The following is a 21912-nucleotide window of genomic DNA, read 5'->3' as shown; positions in this document are numbered from 1 at the left end:
AACTCTTTAGTTGTAGGCACATTTGGGTTTGGAAGTATTAAATTCCTCATCAGAGTAATTGCTATGGACTTGGCTAAGCTGTTAGTAATTTCTTTTTTTAATCATAAATCTGGACAGTAAAGTAAGATGAAGTTTAGAAGCATTTTCTTTCAAAGCAGCAGTCAATTTAGATTAAAATTGAATATAGCAATGCTATTGTGAAAACAAGTCAGATTCTCTTGCCATTGCTTGTTTTCTTGACAGCATGTTTCGTAAATCTGAAATGTTCGAACCTACATGGAATACTCGTAACTCCCAGCACAGTTACAGATTCATTAGATAGCCCAGCTTGATGTTTAAGGCAGAAATGAAGATCTCAAAGATAACCACAACATGGCTACAAATAAAAGAGCTCACTGGGTTCCACTAATAAAAGGAAAACAAATTACCATGTCAAATTTGTTAGCTTCAGATAGAATAAATCTCAGAAGAACTCTGAATGTTTTAGAAATGTGTTACTGGGGGGGGGGGGGGATGCACATATCTACTTAAAATGCACATATTCTGATAACCCAGCACCATACAAGCATTTTATTTTAATAGGCTACTATCATAAAAGCTTTTTATTTCCCTATTTCCTTAATATGGTTCCTTGAAAATATCCTTTATTAGAGCAAGAATCTGATAATGCCCATTTGTGTATTCCCTAACAATCTTTCTTATGACACAGTAATCTTACAACATAAATTCACTAAGGTGCTAGCAATTTCTCGGTGTCCTGAGAGTTCTTCTGGAAGTATAAATTTAGGTTCTCTTAAATAGATTTTATGTATCACTATAGGCATTCTTTAGGGACTCTGTTTTTTTTTTGTTGTTGTTGTTGTTGTTATTTTTTGGTATGTACCAAACTTTGAGATCGTGAGAGTATATCAATACTAACAAATAATTACTTGAGATAGTTCTGCTGGCAGAAATATTACAGCAATAAATTATACTCTAATAAACTTGGAGTTAAGCTTTCTTTTTATTGTTAACTAATATTCATTGAGTACCTACTGTGGGTCAAGCACTGTAGAAGGCAGTGAGAGTGCATCTGTTCTGTTAGGGGGCGGTCGGAGCTGTGTGGGGATTGAACCCAGGGTCTCACATATGCCATGTAAGCAAAGCACTCTACCACTGAGCTACACCTCCAGCCCTTTTGTCAAATTTTGTTTTGAGGCAGGATCTGGCTAAATTGCCCAGGAAGGCCTCAAACTCATAATCCTTCTACTTCAGTATCCCCAGCAGCTGAGATTGCAGGTATGTGCCATCTCACTTGGTTTGTGGAAGGCATTTTCTTAGTGTAGAAACACTGAAATCTTCATGTATAGGTTTGTACTGCCTCCAAAAAGTTCATTCAATTAACATTAAATAAATCATTATTATGGATTTCTGTGAGTTGGGCCAAGACCATGATACAGATTTCCTGAAGAAGCATGTTATTACTGATTATTATTCTCTAAAATGACTAAAATGAAGATTATCTACAGAATACTATCAAAACAACTTGCTTACTTTGGAAATGTAATAAAAAGGTAGTAAGGCTGGGTGCAGTGGCACATGTCTGTAATCCCAGCCGCTCAGGAGGCTGAGCCAGGAGGATTGCGGGTTCAAAGTCATCCATTAGTAATGGTGAGGCACTAAGCAAATCAGTGAGACCCTAATCTCTAAACAAAAAAAAAATAAATAAAAAAATAAAAAATAGGGCTGGGGATGTGGCTCAGTGATTCAGTGCCCCTGAGTTCAATCCCCAGTACAAAAAAAAAAAAAAAAAAAAAAAATGCAATGAGAAGATCCACAAAAATGCACAGAAAATATTAAGAAAGAAAATGTAAAGGACCTTTTGATATATGTCATATTTATCCTATCTTATTATCTATAGTCAATTTCTCACTGGCCATGATTTCCCACCATTAATATTGATGCTTATTACAAATATATAAAATGAAGTTGCAAATGTTTTGATGCAATTTACATTATATAAATGAATACCTCATAAAACATTTATTTTCATTATTGTATGTGACATCTTGTTTAGTTTTTGTTTTCTTTTTAACAGTCTTCTCTCTCTTTTGACAAAAACATCTAGGATCCCTATGGGCAAAATTACTTATTGAGTAAAGGTGGGAAAAATCCAAGCAGATAGAAGGGAGAAAGGTGTCAAAAGCACAAGTTAGAATAATGAAAACAAGAAGGAGCAACCTGGACTACAATTCTGACACACACAAAAATGACTGTTAAGGACTACTGTCTGGACAGAGAACTTGGATGTGAGAAAAAAATATTGATGTCTAATGTGAAGGAGAAATAAAGGCCTTTGTTTGAGGCCCTCTGTCAACTGATCCAAGGTATATGAAATTTCTGATCAAAGTTTGAAATCTGAGCATATTTCACACTTAGACTGAATTGTACAATGACTGCATTGTGAGTTCCAACACAAGCTATACAGAAAAGTTGTTCTTTATGTTGATAAATACTACACAGTAAGTACTATATGGGAGCAATTATCTGCTATCTGATCCTTTCAATTTTAATAGAGCATTAACATTTTTGCTTTTCCATCTCCATAACATCACTCAAAAAATCCTTAAAAAATCTAACTCACAAAAAGTACTTCATGTATACACAAAACCAATTTATGAAACATATTCAGGTCTGACCTTCTCTCTCTGGAGTGAGTCTTTGTCTAAGGAGATGGTTCACAATGGCACTCATGCTGATAAAGCACTGCTGGCCCAGAGTGTCCCAATTCATGCTGCTTAGGATGTTTATTGCTTCATAGATCTCATCACAATGAATGTACTGGCAGATGATGTCTACAAGGCCCAGTTGTCCTTGAGTGAGGATACCTGCCACAAAACATATAAAACTAGATGAATCTTTTAAAACACAGAGTAACAAAAACAAACTTAACTTTTCCATAAAGAAAAATTTTAAAAAAAGACATTATTACGTGTATTAAGTGCTAGTATATGGGATTAATCCCCTTCTCAACCAATATTTTCTATAAAATATCTTGGTACAACAGGAACACATTTATCCTTTTAAAATGAAAGAAAATCTACTTTTAACCTTAGACAACAAGAACATTAAAAAAAAGTTCAAGGGAAGAAGGCATTCTGTTCTGGTCTTCTTTTATTGTCTTTTTTAAAAAGACTGATCTAATTTGAAACTAACAATTTCTGAGTGTTTAAATGACAATAAATACTAGGGCTTTAAAGCATATTTCTGTTTTGTTTTTCATCTTTTAAAAATGACTAGCTATAAAATCTTTTTTTCTTCAGCCAGTGTTTACTGACTTGAGCAAATCTACAAAAGTTTCTCAGTACAAATAATCATAAACTAAATGAGAAAATGTGTGTAAAATTATTTTATGGCTATAAAGTATTATAAAATATTACTGCAATTCTTTTTATTACTATCATCATCACTTAACAGGGCTATTTATAGGTTATAGGATTTTTTAAAAAACATTAGTTAATGAGAAAGATGCTGAAATTCTTCACACTAACTTCAAGTCTCATCGAAATAAAAACTTCTGCTAATCTAACAGGACTCAACTTGATAGGGAATCTGGGGAATTGCCCTATAACTGTACTGAGCAGTAAAACTTTACTATTCCTTCTGTATTTGTACAATCAACCAATGTGACTATCTAAAAGTCATCATGAGCCTGCAGTCAAGCACTGGAAGTCCTCATAAATCAAGGTGGCTCCTTGGCAGTAGATATTAATGCATAGAACTTTGCAGGAAGCTAAAAATACCTGAGATCTGTTGATTTTATCCCTAAGCAACACTTCTATGAGTAGCAAGAGAAAGAATTGATCTGTTCGGTGGGGGGAGGCTATGGTAATTGTAATACATAGTTCAAAGATGACAAAATCTTTAAAAAAAAAAAAGGACAAAATATGTACAGAGAAACAAAGAATGATTACAGACTTTGTATCTGAAACTATGCAAGCTAGAAAACAACAGGAAGACATTTTTAAAGCGCTGAGAAATTAAAAAATGAATTAATCTAGAATTCTACACTCATTAAAGGGTGCAAAATTTATGAAGAAACAATTCATAAGTACACCTAATAATTGAGCTATGAAATAATAAAGCAAATCCTGACAGAACTAAAAAGAAAAAATAATTAAAATATATAATTATAGTTAGAGATTTCAGTACTTCTTGTATAAATCAAGAGAACATATAAACAGAAATTCAGGAAAAGTTTAAAATACTTGAAAAACACTATCATTGAATTTCATCTGACATGTGTAAAAAAAAAAAAAAAAAAAAACAGTTCACCCAGCAGTGGAATATACATTCTTTTTCAGGCACACTGAACATTAAACAAGCTGAGCACATTCTGAATAATAAGAAGAAGCTTTAATACATTTCACAGTTTTGAAATCATGGAAAAGGTTATGTTCTCTGACCACCAGAGAAATAAATTAGATAACATAACAGAAAGATTCCTGGAAAATTCCCAAACATTTAAATAACCTATGGGTTAAAAAAAAATCACAAAGTATATTAGAAATTATCTTAAATTGAATTAAATAGAAATATAATACACAGAACTTCGTGAAATGTAGCTATGGTAGTGTTCATAAAAAATATCTAAGTGTTTCAGTGAGAAAAGAAGGAAGATCTAAGCTGAATAATCCAAGTTTCCACATTAAGAACATGGGGGGAAAAAAGAGCAAATTAAATCCAATGTAAATAGAAGGAAGAAAATAATAGAGATAATACATAGAAAATAGGAAAGAACAGTAAAAATCAAATGAACTGAAAAGCTTTCTCTTTGGAAAAAAATCAGTAAACTGAGGAGAAATGATACAATTATCAAAATCAAAAAAGAAGTACAAAACTACAGACATTTAAAAACAGGTGAAGAGTATTCATAACTTCATATAAATATAGCTTAAACTAAATGAATTCCTTGAAAGACCGAAACTGTCAAAGTTGATTCAAGAACAAACAGGGGCTACGACTGTAGCTCAGAGACCTCGGTGTTCAATCTCCATCACTTATGTATAAAAATGCATTGGATTTATGAGCATTGATCTTGTAACCTGCTACTTTACTGAATTCACTTATGAGTTCTAAAAGTTTTCTGGTGGAATTTCCTGGTTCCTCTAAATATATAATCATGTCAACAGCAAATAGGGATAGTTTGACTTCTTCTTTTCCTATTCGTATCCCTTTAATTTCTTTGGTCCATCAAACTGCTCTGGCTAGAGTTTTGAGGACAATGTTGAATAGAAGTGGTGAAAGAGGGCATCCCTGCCTTGTTCCAGTTTTTAGGGGGAATGCTTTCAGTTTTTCACCATTTAGAATGATATTGGCCATGGGCTTAGCGTAGATGGCCTTTACAATGTTAAGGAATGTTCCCACTACCCCAATTTTTTCTACTGTTTTGAGCATGAAGGGATACTGTATTTTATCGAATGTTTTTTCTGCATGTATTGAAATAATCATGTGATTTTTTACTTTAAGTCTGTTGATATGGTGAATTACATTTATTGATTTCTGAATGTTGAACCAACCTTGCATCCCTGGGATAAAACCCACTTGATCGTGGTGCACTATCTTTTTAATATATTTGTGTATGCAATTTGCTAAAATTTTATTGAGAATTTTTCTGCTGATGTTCATTAAGGATATTGGTCTGAAATTTTCTTTCCTCGACGTGTCTCTGTCTGGTTTAGGTATCAGGGTGATATGGGCTGCATAGAATGAGTTTGGGAGGGTTCCCTCCTCTTCTATTTTATGGAATACTTTGAGAAGTATTGGAATGAGCTCTTCTCATTCAAATTCTCATTCTCAGGTTTTGTAGAACTCGGCTGAGAACCCATCAGGTCCCGGACTTTTCGTTGTTGGTAGGCTTTTGATGACTTCTTCTATTTCATTACTTGAAACTGATCTATTTAAATTGTGTATGTCAGGTGATCCAAGATGGCAGACTAGAGGGAGGCTGCATTCCTTGTCACTCCGTAACTCCGGTTTCAAGTAGAGGATATCTGTTTCTCAGTGAGGCAGTTTTTGCTGCTTATCGAGCCCCTGGTGTTTATCCCATTTGTCTGCTGTGATGACCTGCAGTCTGCCAGTATATCAACGCCTTTTTTGAGTGCAGATTTCTCACTGTCAGGCGTCTATCATCCGCCATTTGCCTGCCTCTCGCGTTTCCATCACCTGCCTTACACCTATCCATCACCCAACGCACAAGGTTCACCTCCCGATTGTCCGACAACAGTCAGCAAACTGATCGCTGACCGCCAGTGGAGTGCCAGCTGCCTGCTATTGCCTGGAAGTTCACTGTTACACTAACTGCAGGTTTGATTACACATGGCTGCCTCCATTTTGGGACAACAGCCAGGCCCCATAGGACCCCTGGCTGGACTAACTGAGCCCCATCTCCAGGATACCTCAGCCCAACTGATCACTCCCTGACTCTGGGGCCCTCACATCGACTGACTGCTCCCTGCCGCCAGAACCACCAGACCAACCGACTGCACCCTATCACCAGGACCCGAGACTGACTGATTGCACCAGGCCTCCAAGATCCCACAACCACACCAAACATACCTGACCTCCAGGACACCTGCCAGACCAACCACATCCCGCCTCCAGGACCTCCAGCTGACCACGGCCACCCCTGAGCTGCAGCTCCCCATTTGCCAACACATTTCGAAGCCAGAGCGGCCATCTTGGATAATCCTGGAAGCCATACCTCCAATCGTTGGGTGGGGCAAATCCCATCATGCGACGCCTGCTGGAGGTGTGAAGTTCATTCTCAGGTACCTCTCATGCATCAGGCTACTGAACACTGGGAGATTTCATTACTATATGACTGTTATCCAGTAGATTTTCTTTTTTCACATTTTTAAAAAATTTAAGTTTTTATTTCTTTACTTTTCTTGCTCTCTTTTCCTTTGACCTGTTCCCTCAGAGTCTCCTTCTCCCTTTTTTGCATGCTAACATCCAATTTCTTTTGATTACACTCTCACCCTTTCTATGTTCTAGAACTTCTGTACATTCTTTTCTTATCCCATTAACAGCCACATTCTACATCCCTCTGCATCCTCTTTGTCCTCCATTAGAAACTGCAGACCTTATTGCAAACCTGTTTGTTTTACCAAAGACACTATTTGAACTCATTTTGTTTACTATGACAATTTTGTTATTGTCCCCATAGGGGCTATTTGGTCTAGGATTGCATAGTGTCTGAATTGGGCACTGCTAATATTGATCTCCCCTTAAAGAAAGGGTTTTGGAAACCTATAGGGCCACTATAAGCCTATAGAGGGAAATCTGCAATACCCCAGATCTGCACTGCTAGAGGCGAAGATACATGAACAACATGAAAAAACAAGGGAAGAAAATGATCCAAACAAATCTAGATTCTGTATTAATAGAATCCAATAACAGTATGCTACAAGAAATGTCAGAAAAGGACTTCAGATTATACATGATTAAGATGATTCGTGAAGCAAAGGATGAGATAAGAGAGCAAATGCAGGCAATGAATGATAATACCAATAAGCTGAAAGAGCACCTGCAGGAAGCAAAAGATCATTTCAACAAAGAGATAGAGATTCTCAAAAAAAAAACAAACAGAAATCCTTAAAATAAAGGAGATAATAAACCAAATAAAAAACTCAATGGAAAGCATCACCAAAAAACTAGACCACATGGAAGACAGAACCTGAGACAATGAAGACAAAATATTGAATCTTGAAAATTAAGTTGCCAAAACAGAGAAGATGGTAAGAAATTATGAACAGAATCTCCAAAACAATGGGACATCATGAAAAGACCAAATTTAAGAATTATTGGGATTGAGGAAGGCACAGAGATAAAAACCAAAGGAATGAACAACCTTTTCAATGAAATAATATCAGAAAATTTCCCAACCCAAAACAATGAAATGGAGAATCAAATACAAGAGGCTTATAGAACACCAAAGGCACAGAATCACAACAGATACACAAAAAGGCACATTATAATAAAAATGCCTAACATTCAAAATAAAGATAGGATTTTGAAGGCAGCGAGAGAAAAGCATCAGATTACATATAGAGGAAGACTAATACGGAGAGCAGCCGACTTCTCAACCCAGACTCTAAAAGCTAGAAGGGCCTGGACCAACATATTTCAAGCTCTGAAAGAACATGGTTGCCAACCAAGAATCCTATACCAGCAAAACTTACCTTCAGATTTGAAGATGAAATAAAATCCTTCCATGATAAACAAAAGTTAAAAGAATTTACAAATAGAAAGCCTGCGCTACAGAATGTTCTCAACAAAATATTCCATGAGGAGGAAATGAGAAACAACAATGTAGGTCAGCAAAGGGAGGAACTACCTTAGAGAAAAACCACTCAAAGGAGAAACCAAGCCAACTTACAAACCAAAAATAAGCCAAAAGCCTGGAAATACAAATCATATCTGCACCGCTGTCACCACTAGATAGATCTTCCAAACAAAATCCAACCAAAGAAACCACAGAACTCAATAACACAATCAATAACCTAGACTTAATAGACATATATAGAATATTCCATCCATCAACGAGCGGATTCACTTTCTTCTCAGCAGCACATGGATCCTTCTTGAAAATAGACCATATGTTATGCCACAAAGCAGCCCTTAGGAAATGCAAAAAAAAGTAGAGATACTGCCTTCTGTTCTATCAGATCATAATGGACTGAGAATAGAAATCAATGACAAAATAAAAAAGAGAAATTACTCCAACACCTGGAGACTAAATAATATGCTATTGAATGAAACATGGATAACAGAAAACATCAGGGAGGAGATAAAAAAATTCTTAGAGGTCAATGAGAACGACAATACAACATATCAAAATCTCTGGGACACTATGAAAGCGGTACTAAGAGGAAAATTCATTGCATGGAGCACATTCCAGAAAAGAATGAAAAGTCAACAACAAAATGACCTAACATTACAGCTCAAAGCCCTAGAAAAAGAAGAACAGAATAACAGCAAAAGTAGTAGAAGACAGGAAATCATTAAAATCAGAGCTGAAATCAATGAAATTGAAACAAAAGAAACTATTCAAAAAATTGACAAAACAAAAAGTTGGTTCTTTGAGAAAGTAAACAAAATAGACAAACCCTTAGCCACAGTAACAAAGAGAAGAAGAGAGAAGACTCAAATTACTGAAATACATGATGCAAAAGGAAATACCATGACAGACACCACTGAGATACAGAACATAATGAGAAGCTACTTTAAAAATCTGTATTCCAAGAAAATAGAAACTACCGAAGACATTGACAAATTTCTAGAGACATACGCTCCTCTCAAACTGAAGTAGGAGGACATACACAATTTAAACAGATCAATATCAAGCAATGAAATAGAAGAAGCCATTAAAAATCTACCATCCAAGGAAAGTCCAGGACCAGACGGATTCTCAGCCGAGTTCTACGAGACCTTCAAAGAAGAACTCATTCCAATACTTCTCAAAGTACTCCAGGAAATAGAAAAGGAGGGTACCCTACCGAACTCATTCTATGAAGCTAATACCACCCTCATACCCAAACCAGGCAAAGACACATCCAGGAAAGAAAATTTTAGACCAATATCCTTGATGAATATAGATGCAAAGATCCTTAACAAAATATTGGCAAACCGTATCCAAAAACATATTAAGAAAATTGTGCACCACGATCAAGTGGGGTTCATCCCTGGAATGCAAGGATGGTTTAATATCCATAAATCAATAAACGTAATCCATCATGTCAACAGATACAATAGATTCTTATTAAGGATAAGAATCATATGATTATTTCAATTGACGCAGAAAAAGTGTTCTACAAAATACAACACCCCTTCATGCTCAAAACTCAAGAAAAAATAGGGATAGTACGAACATACCTGAACATTGTATAGGCTATTTATGCTAAGCTCACGGCCAACATCATTCTTAATGCAGAAAAACTGAAACCATTCCCTTTAAAAACGGGAACAAGACAGGGATGTCCTCTTTCACCACTTCTATTCAACATTGTCCTCGAATCTCTAGCCAGAGCAATTAGGCAGACTAGAGAAATTAAAGGGATATGAATAGGAAAAGAGGAACTTAAGCTGTCACTATTTGCTAATGACATGATTCTATATTTAGAGGATCCAGAAACCTCCTCCAGAAAACTTCTAGACCTCATCAATGAATTCAGCAAAATAGCAGGCTCTAAAATCAACACGCATAAATCTAAAGCATTTTTATACACAAGCAACAAAACAGCTGAAAGGGAAATGAGGAAAACAATTCCATTTGCAATAGCCTCAAAAAAATAAAATACTTGGGAATCAATCTAACAAAGAAGTAAAAGATCTCTACAATGAAAACTACAAAACATTGAAGAAAGAAATTAAGGAAGACCTTAGAAGATGGAAAGATCTCCCATGTTCTTGGATAGGAAGAATTAATATTGTCAAGATGGCCATACTACCTAAAGTGCTATACAGATTCAATGCAATTCCAATTAAAATCCCAATGACGTACCTTACAGAAATAGAGCAAGCAATCATGAAATTCATCTGGGAGAATAAGAAACCCAGAATAGCTAAAGCAATCCTTAGCAGAAAGAGTGAAGCAGGTGGGTATCGCAATACCAGAACTTCAACTATACTACAAAGCAATAGTAACAAAAGCGGCATGGTATTGGCACCAAAATAGACAGGTAGATCAATGGTACAGAATAGAGGACACGGACACAAACCCAAATAAATACAATTTTCTCATACTAGACAAAGGTGCCAAAAATATGCAATGGAGAAAAGATAGCCTCTTCAACAAATGGTGCTGGGAAAACTGGAAATCCTTATGCATCAGAATGAAACTAAATCCCTATCTCTCACCCTGCACAAAACTCAACTCACAATGGATCAAGGACCTTGAAATCAGACCAGAGACCCTGCAGATTATAGAAGAAAAATAGGTCCAAATCTTCAACTTGTTGGCTTAGGATCAGACTTCCTTAACAGGGCTCCCATAGCACAAGAAATAAAAGCAAGAATCAACAACTGGGATAGATTCAAACTAAAAAGCTTTCTCTCAGCAAAGGAAACTATCTGCAATGCAAAGAGAGAGCCTACAGAGTGGGAGAATATCTTTGCCCCTCATACTTCAGATAGAGCACTAATTTCCAGATTATATAAAGAACTCAAAAAACTCTACACGAAGAATACAAAGAACCCAATCAACAAATGGGCTAAGGATATGAACAGACGCTTCACAGAAGAAGATCTACAAGCAATCAACAAACATATGACAAAATGTTCACCATCTTTAGTAATAAGAGAAATGCAAATCAAAACTACACTAAGATTCCATCTCACCCCAATTAGAATGGCGATTATCAAGAATACAAGCAACAATAGGTGTTGGAGAGGATGTGGGGGAAAAGGTACACTTGTACATTGCTGGTGGGGCTGCAAATTAGTGCAGCCACTCTGGAAAGCTGTGTGGAGATTCCTTAGAAAACTTGGAATGGAACCACCATTTGACCCAGCTTTCCCACTCCTTGGCCTATACCCAAAGGACTTAAAATCAGCATACTTCAGAGATACAGCCACATCAATGTTCATAGCTGCTCAATTCACAATAGGCAGACTGTGAAACCAACCTAGATGTCCTTCAATTGATGAATGGATATAGAAACTGTGATATATATATATATATATATATATATATATATAATGGAATATTACTCAGCTATAAAGAATAATAAAATTATGGCATTTGCAGGCAAATGGATGAAATTGGAGAATATCATGTTAAGTGAGATAAGCCAATCTCAAAAATCGAAAGGACAAATGATCTCACTGATAAGCGGATGATGACACATAATGGGGGGTGGGAGGGGGGCAGGAATGGAGGAAGGAGGGACTGTATAGAGGGAAAAGAGAGGTGGGAGGGGTGTAGGGGAAGGAAAAAATAACGGAATGAACGAAACATCATTACTCTATGTAAATGTATGAATATGGAAATGGTATGCTGTTACTCCATGTACAAACAGAAACAACATGTATCCCATTTGTTTACAATAAAAATAAATTTACAAAATAAATAAATAAATAAATTGTGTATGTCCTCCTGGTTTAGTTTAGATAATTCATGTCTCTAGAAACCTGTTGATATCTTGGAGATTTTCTATTTTGTTGGAGTATAGATTTTCCAAATAGCTTCTAATTATGTTTTGTATTTCAATAACATCTATTGTGATATTTCCTTGGTGATTCAGAATTTTAATAATTTTGGGTTTTCTCTCTTCTCTTTGTTAGTGTGGCTAAGAGTTTATCGAGTTTGTTTATTTTTTTTCAAAGAACCAACTATTTCGTCAATTTTTTCTATTGTTTCCTTTGTTTCAAATTTGTTGTTTCCAGCTGATTTTAACTATTTCCTGTCTTCTACTACTTTTGGTGTTGCTCTGTTCTTCTTTTTCTAGGACTTTGAGCTGTAGTGTTAGGTCATTAATTTGTTGATTTTTTTCTTCTTTTATTGAATGCAGTCCATGATATAAATTTTCCTCTAAGTACTGCTTTCATAGTGTCCCAGAGATTTTGATATGATGTTTCTTTGTTCTCATTTACCTCTAAGAATTTTGTAATTTCCTTCCTGATATCTTCTGTCATCCATTCATCATACAATACTGTATTATTCAATCTCCAGGTGTTGCAGTAGTTTCTGGTTTTTATTCTGTCATTTATTTCTAATTTCAATCCATTCTGATCTGATAGAATACAAGGTAGTATCTCTATCTTCTTGTACTTGCTAACATTAGCTTTGTGGTATAGAATACAGTCTATTTTAGAGAAGGATCTATGTGCTGTAGAGAAGAAAGTGTATCTGCTCTTTGTTGGAGGTATATTCTATAAATGTCCATTAAGTCTAAATTATTGATTGTGTTATTCAGATATATGGTTTCTTTGTTCAATTTTTGTTTGGAAGATCTGTCCAGTGGTGAGAGAGGCGTGTTAAAATCACCTAGTATTATTGTGTTGTGGTCTATTTGATTTCTGGAATTGAGAAGGATTTGTTTGATGTACAGGGATGCACCATTGTTTGGGGCATAAATATTTATGACTGTTATGTCTTGCTGATTTATGGTTCCCTTAAGCAGTATGAAATGTCCTTCTTTATCCCTTCTGACTAACTTTGGCTTGAAGTCCACATTATCGGATATGAGGATGGATACTCCAGCTTTTTCCTGTGTCCATGTGCATGGTATGTTTTTCCCCATCCTTTCACCTTTAGTCTGTGGGAATCTCTTTCTATGAGATGAGTCTCTTGCAGGCAGCAAATTGTTGGATCTTTCTTTTTAATCCAATCTGCCAGTTTATGTGTTTTGATTGATGAGTTCAGGCCATTAACATTCAGGGTTATTATTGAGATATGATTTGTATTCCTGATCATTTGGCTTATTTTTTTTTTTTTTGACATGACTTGGTTTCTCCTTTATTTGGCTGTACCCTTAGGGTAATTCCTCCCTTTGCTGATTTCCATCGTTGTTTTTCATCTCTTTCTCATGGAATATTTTGCTGAGAATGTTCTGTAGTGCCAGCTTTCTTTTTGTAAATTCTTTTCGCTTTTGTTTATCACGGAAGGATTTTATTTCATCGTCAAATCTGAAGGTAAGTTTTGCTGGGTATAAGATTCTTGGTTGGCATACATTTTCTTTCAGGGCTTGAAAAATGTTGATCCAGGCCCTTCTAGCTTTTAGGGTCTGGATTGAAAAATCTGCTGATATCCGTATTGCTTTCTCCCTGAATGTAATTTGATTCTTTTCTCTCACAGCTTTTAAGATTCTGTCTTCATTTTGTATGTTAGGTATTTTCATTATAATGTGCCTTGGTGTGGGTCTGTTGTAATTTTGTGTATTTGGAGTCCTATAAGCCTCTTGAACTTGATTTTCCATTTCATTCTTCAGATTTGAGAAATTTTCTGACATTATTTCATTGAGTAGATTGTTCATGCCTTTGGTTTATTTCTCTGGGCCTTCCTCAATCCCAATAATTCTTAAATTTGGCCTTTTCATGATATCCCATAATTCTTGTAGATTCTGTTCATGATTTCTTACCATCTTCTCTGTTTGGTCAACTTTGTTTTCAAGATTAAATATTTTGTCTTCAATATCTGAGGTTCTGTCTTCCAGGTGTTCTATCCTATTGGTTATGCTTTCTATGGAGTTTTAACTTGGTTTATTGTTTCCTTCATTTCAAGGATTTGTTTTTTTTTTTTTTTTTCATTATCTCTAACTCTTTATTGAAATGATCTTTTGCTTCCTGTATTTGCTCTTTTAACTGTAGATTGGTGTGATCATTCAATGCCTGCATTTGCTTTTTCATCTCCTTGTTTGCTTTCCTGATCGTTTTAATTATGTACATTCTGAACTCCCTTTCTGACATTTCTTCTGCCATGCTGTCATTGGATTTTATTGCTATATCATCTAGGTTTGTTTGGGACATTTTCTTCCCTTGTTTTCTCATACTGCTCAAGTATCTACCTCTCTAGTAGTGAAACTCTGGGATATTGCAGATTTCCTCTATTGACTAATATTGTCTCTGTATATTTCCAATAACTCACCTCTTAGCCTTCAGAAGCCTGAAGATTTGGAGGAACTTGATAATACGGTGCTCCACTAGGAAGCTGCCCCTCTAGGGGTGGTGGCTTTCAGGTGGGGTATATTCTCTGTCATTGGCAGAGGTGCCTCTACTTGTTGACTGATGGTCAGCCTAAGGGGAACTAGAATGCACATCTGGTCTGGTGAACCATGTCTCTGGTTCTACGGCCCTGGTGGGAAAGCCTTGCCCAGTGGGGAAGACTCAGCCGGTGGGGAAGCTTCTCGGGGCAGCTCTCCTCTGAGAAGTTCCCTTCGGTCCAGAACTACCACCTGGACTGGGAAGTCCTCCTCTGCAATGTTGCCAGAAGTCCTGACCCACTGCTTGGGGCTGGGGAGCCTGTCCCTGCAAGGGACTCCCTCTCTGAGCAGCCTTCCTCTGCTTCGTTCCCTGGGGACCGGAGCTACTGCCTGGGCCTTGGAATCTCACTCTCCTTCGAAGCCTCTTGCTATGCGGCCCTTCTCTGCAATGCTCCCACTTGACTGGGATCTCTGCTCCAGCACAGGAGTCTCACTGGGCCACTCTACTCCATAAAGCTCACTGCGTTTCGGGAGTACTGCCCCATCCGGGGAGCCCGACAAGCAGGAGAGACTCACCCGGTGGCTCTGAGTTGGTCCTGAGTCTCTCAATACCTCCTCTTCTTGACTCCTGGGTCTTGTCAAAGGTCATTTAGACTCCTGTAGGTGTCTCAGGAAGGGAGCTGCCCCTCCAATGATGATGGCCACACCCTCAGGAATAATTCGAAATGCCTACACCAGCCTATAAAGAAGCCTCTGGCTAGCTCCGCGATGCAGGCGGAATAAAAGTTGATTTGACGGTTCATGGTTTCAGAGGGTTTAGTCCATAGAAGGCTGGCTCCATTTCTCCCGGCTTGAGGAGAGGCAGATCATCATGGCAGAAAAGTGTGGAAGAGGGAAGTAGCAAGAGAGAAGTCACTGTCCAGATACAAAATATATATACTCCATAGCCACATCCCTAATGAACCACTTCCAGCCACACCCATCCTGCCTCCAGTCACCACTCAGGTAATCCCATCAGGGATTAATTCAATGATTAGGTTAAGGCTATAACTCAATCATTTCTTCTCCAAACCTTGCATTGTCTCACAAGTGAGCTTTTGGGGGATACTTCACATCCAAACCATAAGAAATATTAATGATACAATCATTTTAGAAAAAAGTCTGTTTCTTCTAAAGTAGCATAGGTCATAAGACATTGTCTACTCCTAGGTTCTTCCCAAGAAAAATGAAAAATGTGTCTATGCAAAGATTCGTACATGAAAGTACATGCATTTGTCCTTTAGCTTACATGTACTCTGTCAATCAGTATGTGACAGGGTAAAAAAAATTATGGTATGTCTGTATCATGGAAGGGTACTCAGTAATATAAAAGAAAATTTACAGATATACATAGTAATGGAAGATATAAATGCAAAGTAATATCCACTGCATGATCCAATTTCTATGAAGTGCTATAAAAAAACAAATCTAGTTCATAATGACAATAAGTAGATCACTATCAGCTTTGAAAGAGATGGGGATTAATTACAAAGGGCCTTGAGAGAATTTTTTGGGATGATATCTATATCTTGATTATGGTGGTAATCATGGCAATGCATACATTTAAACTTATTAAACTACACAGATAAATTTTTATTTATGTAGATTATACCTCAATAAACTTGACTTTAAAAATTCATCATTAGTACCACAAAAAATAAAAATAAAAAATAAAAAAAAATTCATCATTTTAGTGTGACAAAAGTAGAATTCTATCTGGAATAAAAGTTCATTTCAAACAATATAAGATCCAATTTTAAGATTGGAATTTAATAAAGTATCCAACATTTCTTTCCAGCAACAAACTAATGTCAATTAGTATAAAGTATAGTAGTATAGTAGGTAAAGTATAATTTTGAAATAACTAACTGAAAATAACTTTAGAAGAAAATAACACTTATAAAGTTTCTAAGAGAAAAATCATATTCCTTCCTTTTTAGGGAGTATGACAAACAGACACAAACACACACACTTACACACTGCCTGTGATTTTTCAAAATGATATGAAAGGAAGGATGTTAACTTCAATTATATTTCATTTAATATTATCTCTTGAACAAGTAACCATTTCCCAACTTTGTAGGCTGCAAGAGGGCAATGTGGGTCACTACATTGTGGAATACTATCACCACCACAATGGAAGGCGTGAGTAGGAAAGCAAGTAGTTTGGCTGGGAAGCTATAATGCAGCACAACTGGGGCAATGAAGGCCAAGAGGCAGATGAGGGCTGATACATCACTGGAATATTTCAGCTGGAGCAGTCATGTACAAAGCTGCAGTGTTAGAAAAGACATTCCAGTGCAGTTCAGGGTATTAACTAGAAGGTGCGAAGGGTGCAGAAGATGCAGACAGAGGGTTTCTACTTGATCACAGACAAGGGAGATCTAGATTAAGGTAATGACAGTGAGGCTGAACAGAATGAGATGCTTTTGACAGTATTAAGAAGGTAGAATTGATGGGATTTGGTCACTAACATTAACAGTGAAGGTGGTCCATTACAATAGGGATGAGAGAGGATTTTATGATGATTTCTGACTTGGAGGTTCCATCTGAATCATTCTAATGTCCCAACTGCAGAATACAAGAGGAAAAGTAGGTTTTGGGAAAAAGAGGATAACTTCACATCTGTATATAATGAAGCTGAGATAGTATTCAGCAAGATAGGTAAATGTATGAATGTGGAGTCAGTAGTGGACTGGACTGGAGTTAGAGATTAGAAGCATCTTAGTCCATTTTCTGTTACTATAATATTACCAACTGAGTAATTTATAAACAAAAGAATTTTATTCACAGTCAATAGATTAAATTCAACAATCCTAAAAAGAATTATATACTATGACAAAGTGGGTTTTTTCCCAGAGATGCAAAATTGTTCAACACTCAACTACCAATTGATATAATTCACCATAGCAATAGACTGAAGGAGAAAAATTATATGATTGACATTAGTCAATGCAGAAAAGCATGTGATAAAATTCAATACCTATTCATGACTTTAAAAATAACTCTCAGAAAGTAAAATAAGAATAGAAGGAAATTCCCTAGACTTGATAAAAGGTTCTACAACAAACCCATGGCTAACTTTATGCTTAGAGTGAGAGACTAAATGCTTTCTTCCTAAGATCAAGAACACAGTAAGAATATCTGCCCTCCAACCCTACTCAGCACAGTGCTGGAAGTTCTAGATGTTGCAATAAAGAAAGCTAAAAGGCACACAAATTGGAAGGAAAGAAATGTAATTGTCCCTATTATAGACAACATACTTGTCTGTGTAGAAAACCCCAATATCAAACAAAAAGTAAAACATAAACTCCCAGAACTAATGAGTCCAGTAAAATTTCAGTATACAACATAAGCATCAAATCAATTATCTTAAAAAATGAAATGAAAAATAAAGAATGTTCACAGAATATATAATCTAATGTGAGAAGGCAGGGGTAAAAATTTATGCTATAGACTTCTTTGAAGAATATCTATGATGAGGTGTGAACTGAAAAAAAAATCATTTGTCTTTATGCTTTACTATCATGCATATAAATCCATACTGATATATTTTTATATTTCCATAGCCTGACAATATAATGCCACTTACAGTCAGTCAAGAAAACCCTTTTAACTCATGTACAGGACTTATATGCTAACAACTACAAAACAATGCTGAAAGAAATTCTTAAAAATCTAAGTAAACAAAGCAACATTTTGTTTTCACAGTTAAAAAAAAAGAAGTTTAGCTCACAGTACTTTAGGCTGAGAAGTTTGAGATCAAGATAAAAGGGCTACACATGATGAAGGCTTTCTTGATTTGTTATATAACATTGTGGAAGGAAATTGAGCATGCCTAAGACAGAGAGGAAGGTGGGGGTTGAACTGATAGCAAACACAATCTTAAAATAACTAGCTCACTCCCTCAATAATGGCATTAATCCAATCACAAGTGCAGAACCCTCCTGACCTAATCACCTCTTAAAGATCTCACCTCTTTATACAGTTGGAATGGCAATTAAATTTCACTATGAATTTGGAAATGAAATTCAAACCATAGTACATAGCTAAATTAAAAATAAAGCCTCAATCTGCATAAAATGAGACAAAAACTATAAATGCAATCCTGGAGAGCCCCAAAATTTTCATAAGTAGGCAGAAGAAGAGTGTAAAAGTGATGGAAAGTTGCATTCAGGGTCATAAGAGGCAAATACAATTAGAATTGTATGACAATGGGAGTGTTCAGCAGCCATCAAACCCTGAAAAGTCATCAAGTAACACGAAAAACGTATTCATTCTGCAGGAAGCCACAGGTGACCTTTCTAAGAGCAGTTCCAAGAGAACACTACAGACAAACCAGGATGCAGAGCTCTGAGGAGTGAATAAGAAGTAAGGAAGCACAGAAACTCACTGTTCCAATGACTCTGGCTATGAAAGGAAAGTAAACATGTGATCAGTAATGGGATACACTTTTAAGGAAGAACTTGTTTTCATGATGTGGTTTGGGTCTGTTTATCTGCTAATGTAGCAAAATTCACGGGTATGGAAAGGGTGACAAGGTAGGTGTCAAGGGTAATGTTGTGGGATCCACAGCAGAAGTAGCGGTGAAGGGCTCCTTTTCCTTTGGATCTCCAGGGAAAGATTTACATGCATGTAGTAAGTGTTGGGTGGGTAATAAGGAACAGATAAACTTAATGAAATGCCAATTAAAAGTTGAGATTCTCTGTTAAAGGGAGACAGAGTGGATCATGTGGGTTTAAAGACAGTAATGAAGATCAGAAAAGGTTCTGATGAAAATGCAACAGCTTTAAGAATCTGATAGTATGTATAACTGGGTCCTCCTCCTCTTGAAATTAATCTCAGTCTATCTATGTGGAAATATGAGATATTGACTGTCACATAAAGAAATTCTGAATACTATACTTATTGCTTTATATAAAGAAATATTTCTTGGCTTCCCTGTAGGAGCATGACACTTCCAGCTGCTTCCTGAGGAAGACATATATTTGGAATTCTTCTAATATCAGTAGAGATGGTCTTTTAATACCCCCAATTTTTTGTACAGTCACTGTAAGGATTAAGAATGGCAACTCTACCCTTGGAATAGAGTTTTCCTACAATATTACACTCACTGACCTAATCTAAGAGTCAAATTCCAAAAATCTCAGCATATTGGCATCAGCAACAGCCACGTTTACATATGACAGCACTCTATTTTAAACTATGATCTATGATCTATCTTTACAATTTTAAATTGTAAGCTACACCTTTCATGTCAAATTTTCCAAAGACTTGCATAACAAGCATCTGAGATAAATCTCATAAATGCTCCCTAGTGGGGAACTGCACATGCAACTACCTGTTTACATATGCAGTAACTTGAATTATACATGAAAATTCCACATGGATGCCCAGAATCAGCACTGTGTTAATTCAAGAAGTATATTAATTTTTTGGATGTATTTAGTAGCAGATCATGAGAAAAATCTGTTCTTTAAACTGGGTTTTCTTATAAAAATTTTGTTAGTTGAAATCTACTATTTCAAGGAATCTACTCTTCCCAGGAAAAATAATTTGACATAAATATTAATCCTATAATACATTAAAAAATGAGAAATAAAGTTTTAAAAATTCCATATTTAGATTTCTTAAAGATCCTGTTAAGACTTTACACTGTCCCTATCCTATAAACTTAAGAGTCATATTGAAAATAAAATTTAAATGATAAATGTCAGTTGCAGAAGTTATCACCTTTTTATTTGAATGTTTGACTTCTATTGGATAATTCTCTTCCAAGAGACATTCTTGGGGAAAAAGAGGTGACAGCCAACTCATTGCCTAATTGATTTAGGAACAGTGCCCAGGGAGACAGTCCAATTAAGTTTACAAGCTGGCAATTAGCAGGAAGCCCTCTAAATCCCTACACTGAGAGCCTGTTTACTTTAGTAAGAAGGCAAATGTGCTAGAGATAGGAAGAGAAAGTTGTGCTTTTTGCAAAGCTGTTGTGAGTAGGCCCACAAGGGAGGGCTGAAGAAAAAGCCAGGTAGACGTGGACAGACAGCCTTATGTTTGACAGGTAACTGAGTAATTTAAAGGGCAAGAGGGAGAGAGAGAGAGAGAAAGGAGTGAAAAAGCAGGCAAAAGAGAGAGAAAGAGAGAAGGAGGAAGAGAGAGAGAGGGAGAGAGAGTGTGTGTTTTAACAAGACATGCAAACATCAAACATCCACTTTAATTAGTGCTGTGTATGGAGACATACAACTGTTAAACAAGAAGACAGGCAAAGTATAACTGGATTATCTAATAACAAATGGAGATTCCAAACATCTTTCCTTAGACAATATTAACGTTATGCATATATTTTTTGTATTTTTATTTAGTAGAAGGAACATTATACACTATATCTTTCATATTAATCAAGTCATTTTCATTAGATTTAATTCATGTGTTCAATTTCAGAGACAAGTACACCAATCAAAAAACAAAGTAAATCAGAATTTTTTTAACAAACACTACAATGTTTTAAAAATTATATTAGGTAGAGGGGAGTGAAGGAAGGGAAAGGGGTATGGGGATAGGAAGGATAGTACAGTGAAACAGACATTATTACCTCATGTGCATATATGCTACATGACTGATGTGATCCTACAATATGTACAATCAGAAAAAGGAGAAATTACACTTCATTTATGTATGATTTATCAAAATGTATAAACGCATTCTACTGTCATGTACAACTAATTAGAACAAATAAAAAATTAATAAAATTTTAAAAATAAATAAATAAAATTTAACTTTGTATCCTGAAGCCAGTCTTCCAAGAGGTTTTAAAAAATGTATTTACTTTTCTAAATTTTTAAGTAGCCATAATGTATATTAAATAAAATTTGTTTTTTTAAACCTATGTGAGTTTCTTCCAAGAACATTAAATTATACAAAAGTACTTACAGTAGTTTTGCTATTCCAGGATATACCCAGTAATGCAAAACTGTAACAGGCAAATGAATCATCATAACAGAATTTCATTTTAAAATTCCTGGTTGAAATATGCTATACTAATATATAATTTTATAGCTAATGATAAATCCTTTTGAATATTTTTAATCCAAAAGGGAAACAAAAACAAAAAGTTACACAAATATCTTTAGCAAATTCTAACTAAATATCTGCCTTCTTTATTTGTTTCATAGAATTTCAGGCTGGGAAGCAAAAG

At 35.8% G+C, this 21912-nt stretch overlaps 1 protein-coding gene across 8 annotated transcripts in view; it reads right to left on the bottom strand.

Annotated features, from left to right (window-relative positions):
* WDPCP (WD repeat containing planar cell polarity effector) overlaps positions 1–21912 on the bottom strand; it is a 390926-nt gene that overhangs the window by 216602 nt on the left and 152412 nt on the right. For all 8 annotated transcript variants that reach the window (XR_013758962.1, XM_079109698.1, XM_079109695.1 and 5 more), the window contains one exon: positions 2679–2867. Coding sequence is in view for 7 of the 8 variants with exons in the window: in XM_079109698.1 (XP_078965824.1) it covers positions 2679–2867 (189 nt within the window). In the remaining variant the exon portion in view is untranslated. The remainder of the gene's footprint in view (positions 1–2678; positions 2868–21912) is intronic.

The sequence above is a fragment of the Sciurus vulgaris genome (assembly GCF_902686455.1).
Source record: "Sciurus vulgaris genome assembly, chromosome: 14".
Lineage (NCBI taxonomy): Eukaryota > Metazoa > Chordata > Mammalia > Rodentia > Sciuridae > Sciurus > Sciurus vulgaris.
The sequence above is the reverse complement of the archived record's forward strand: the minus strand, read 5'-3'. Positions and strand labels throughout refer to the sequence as shown.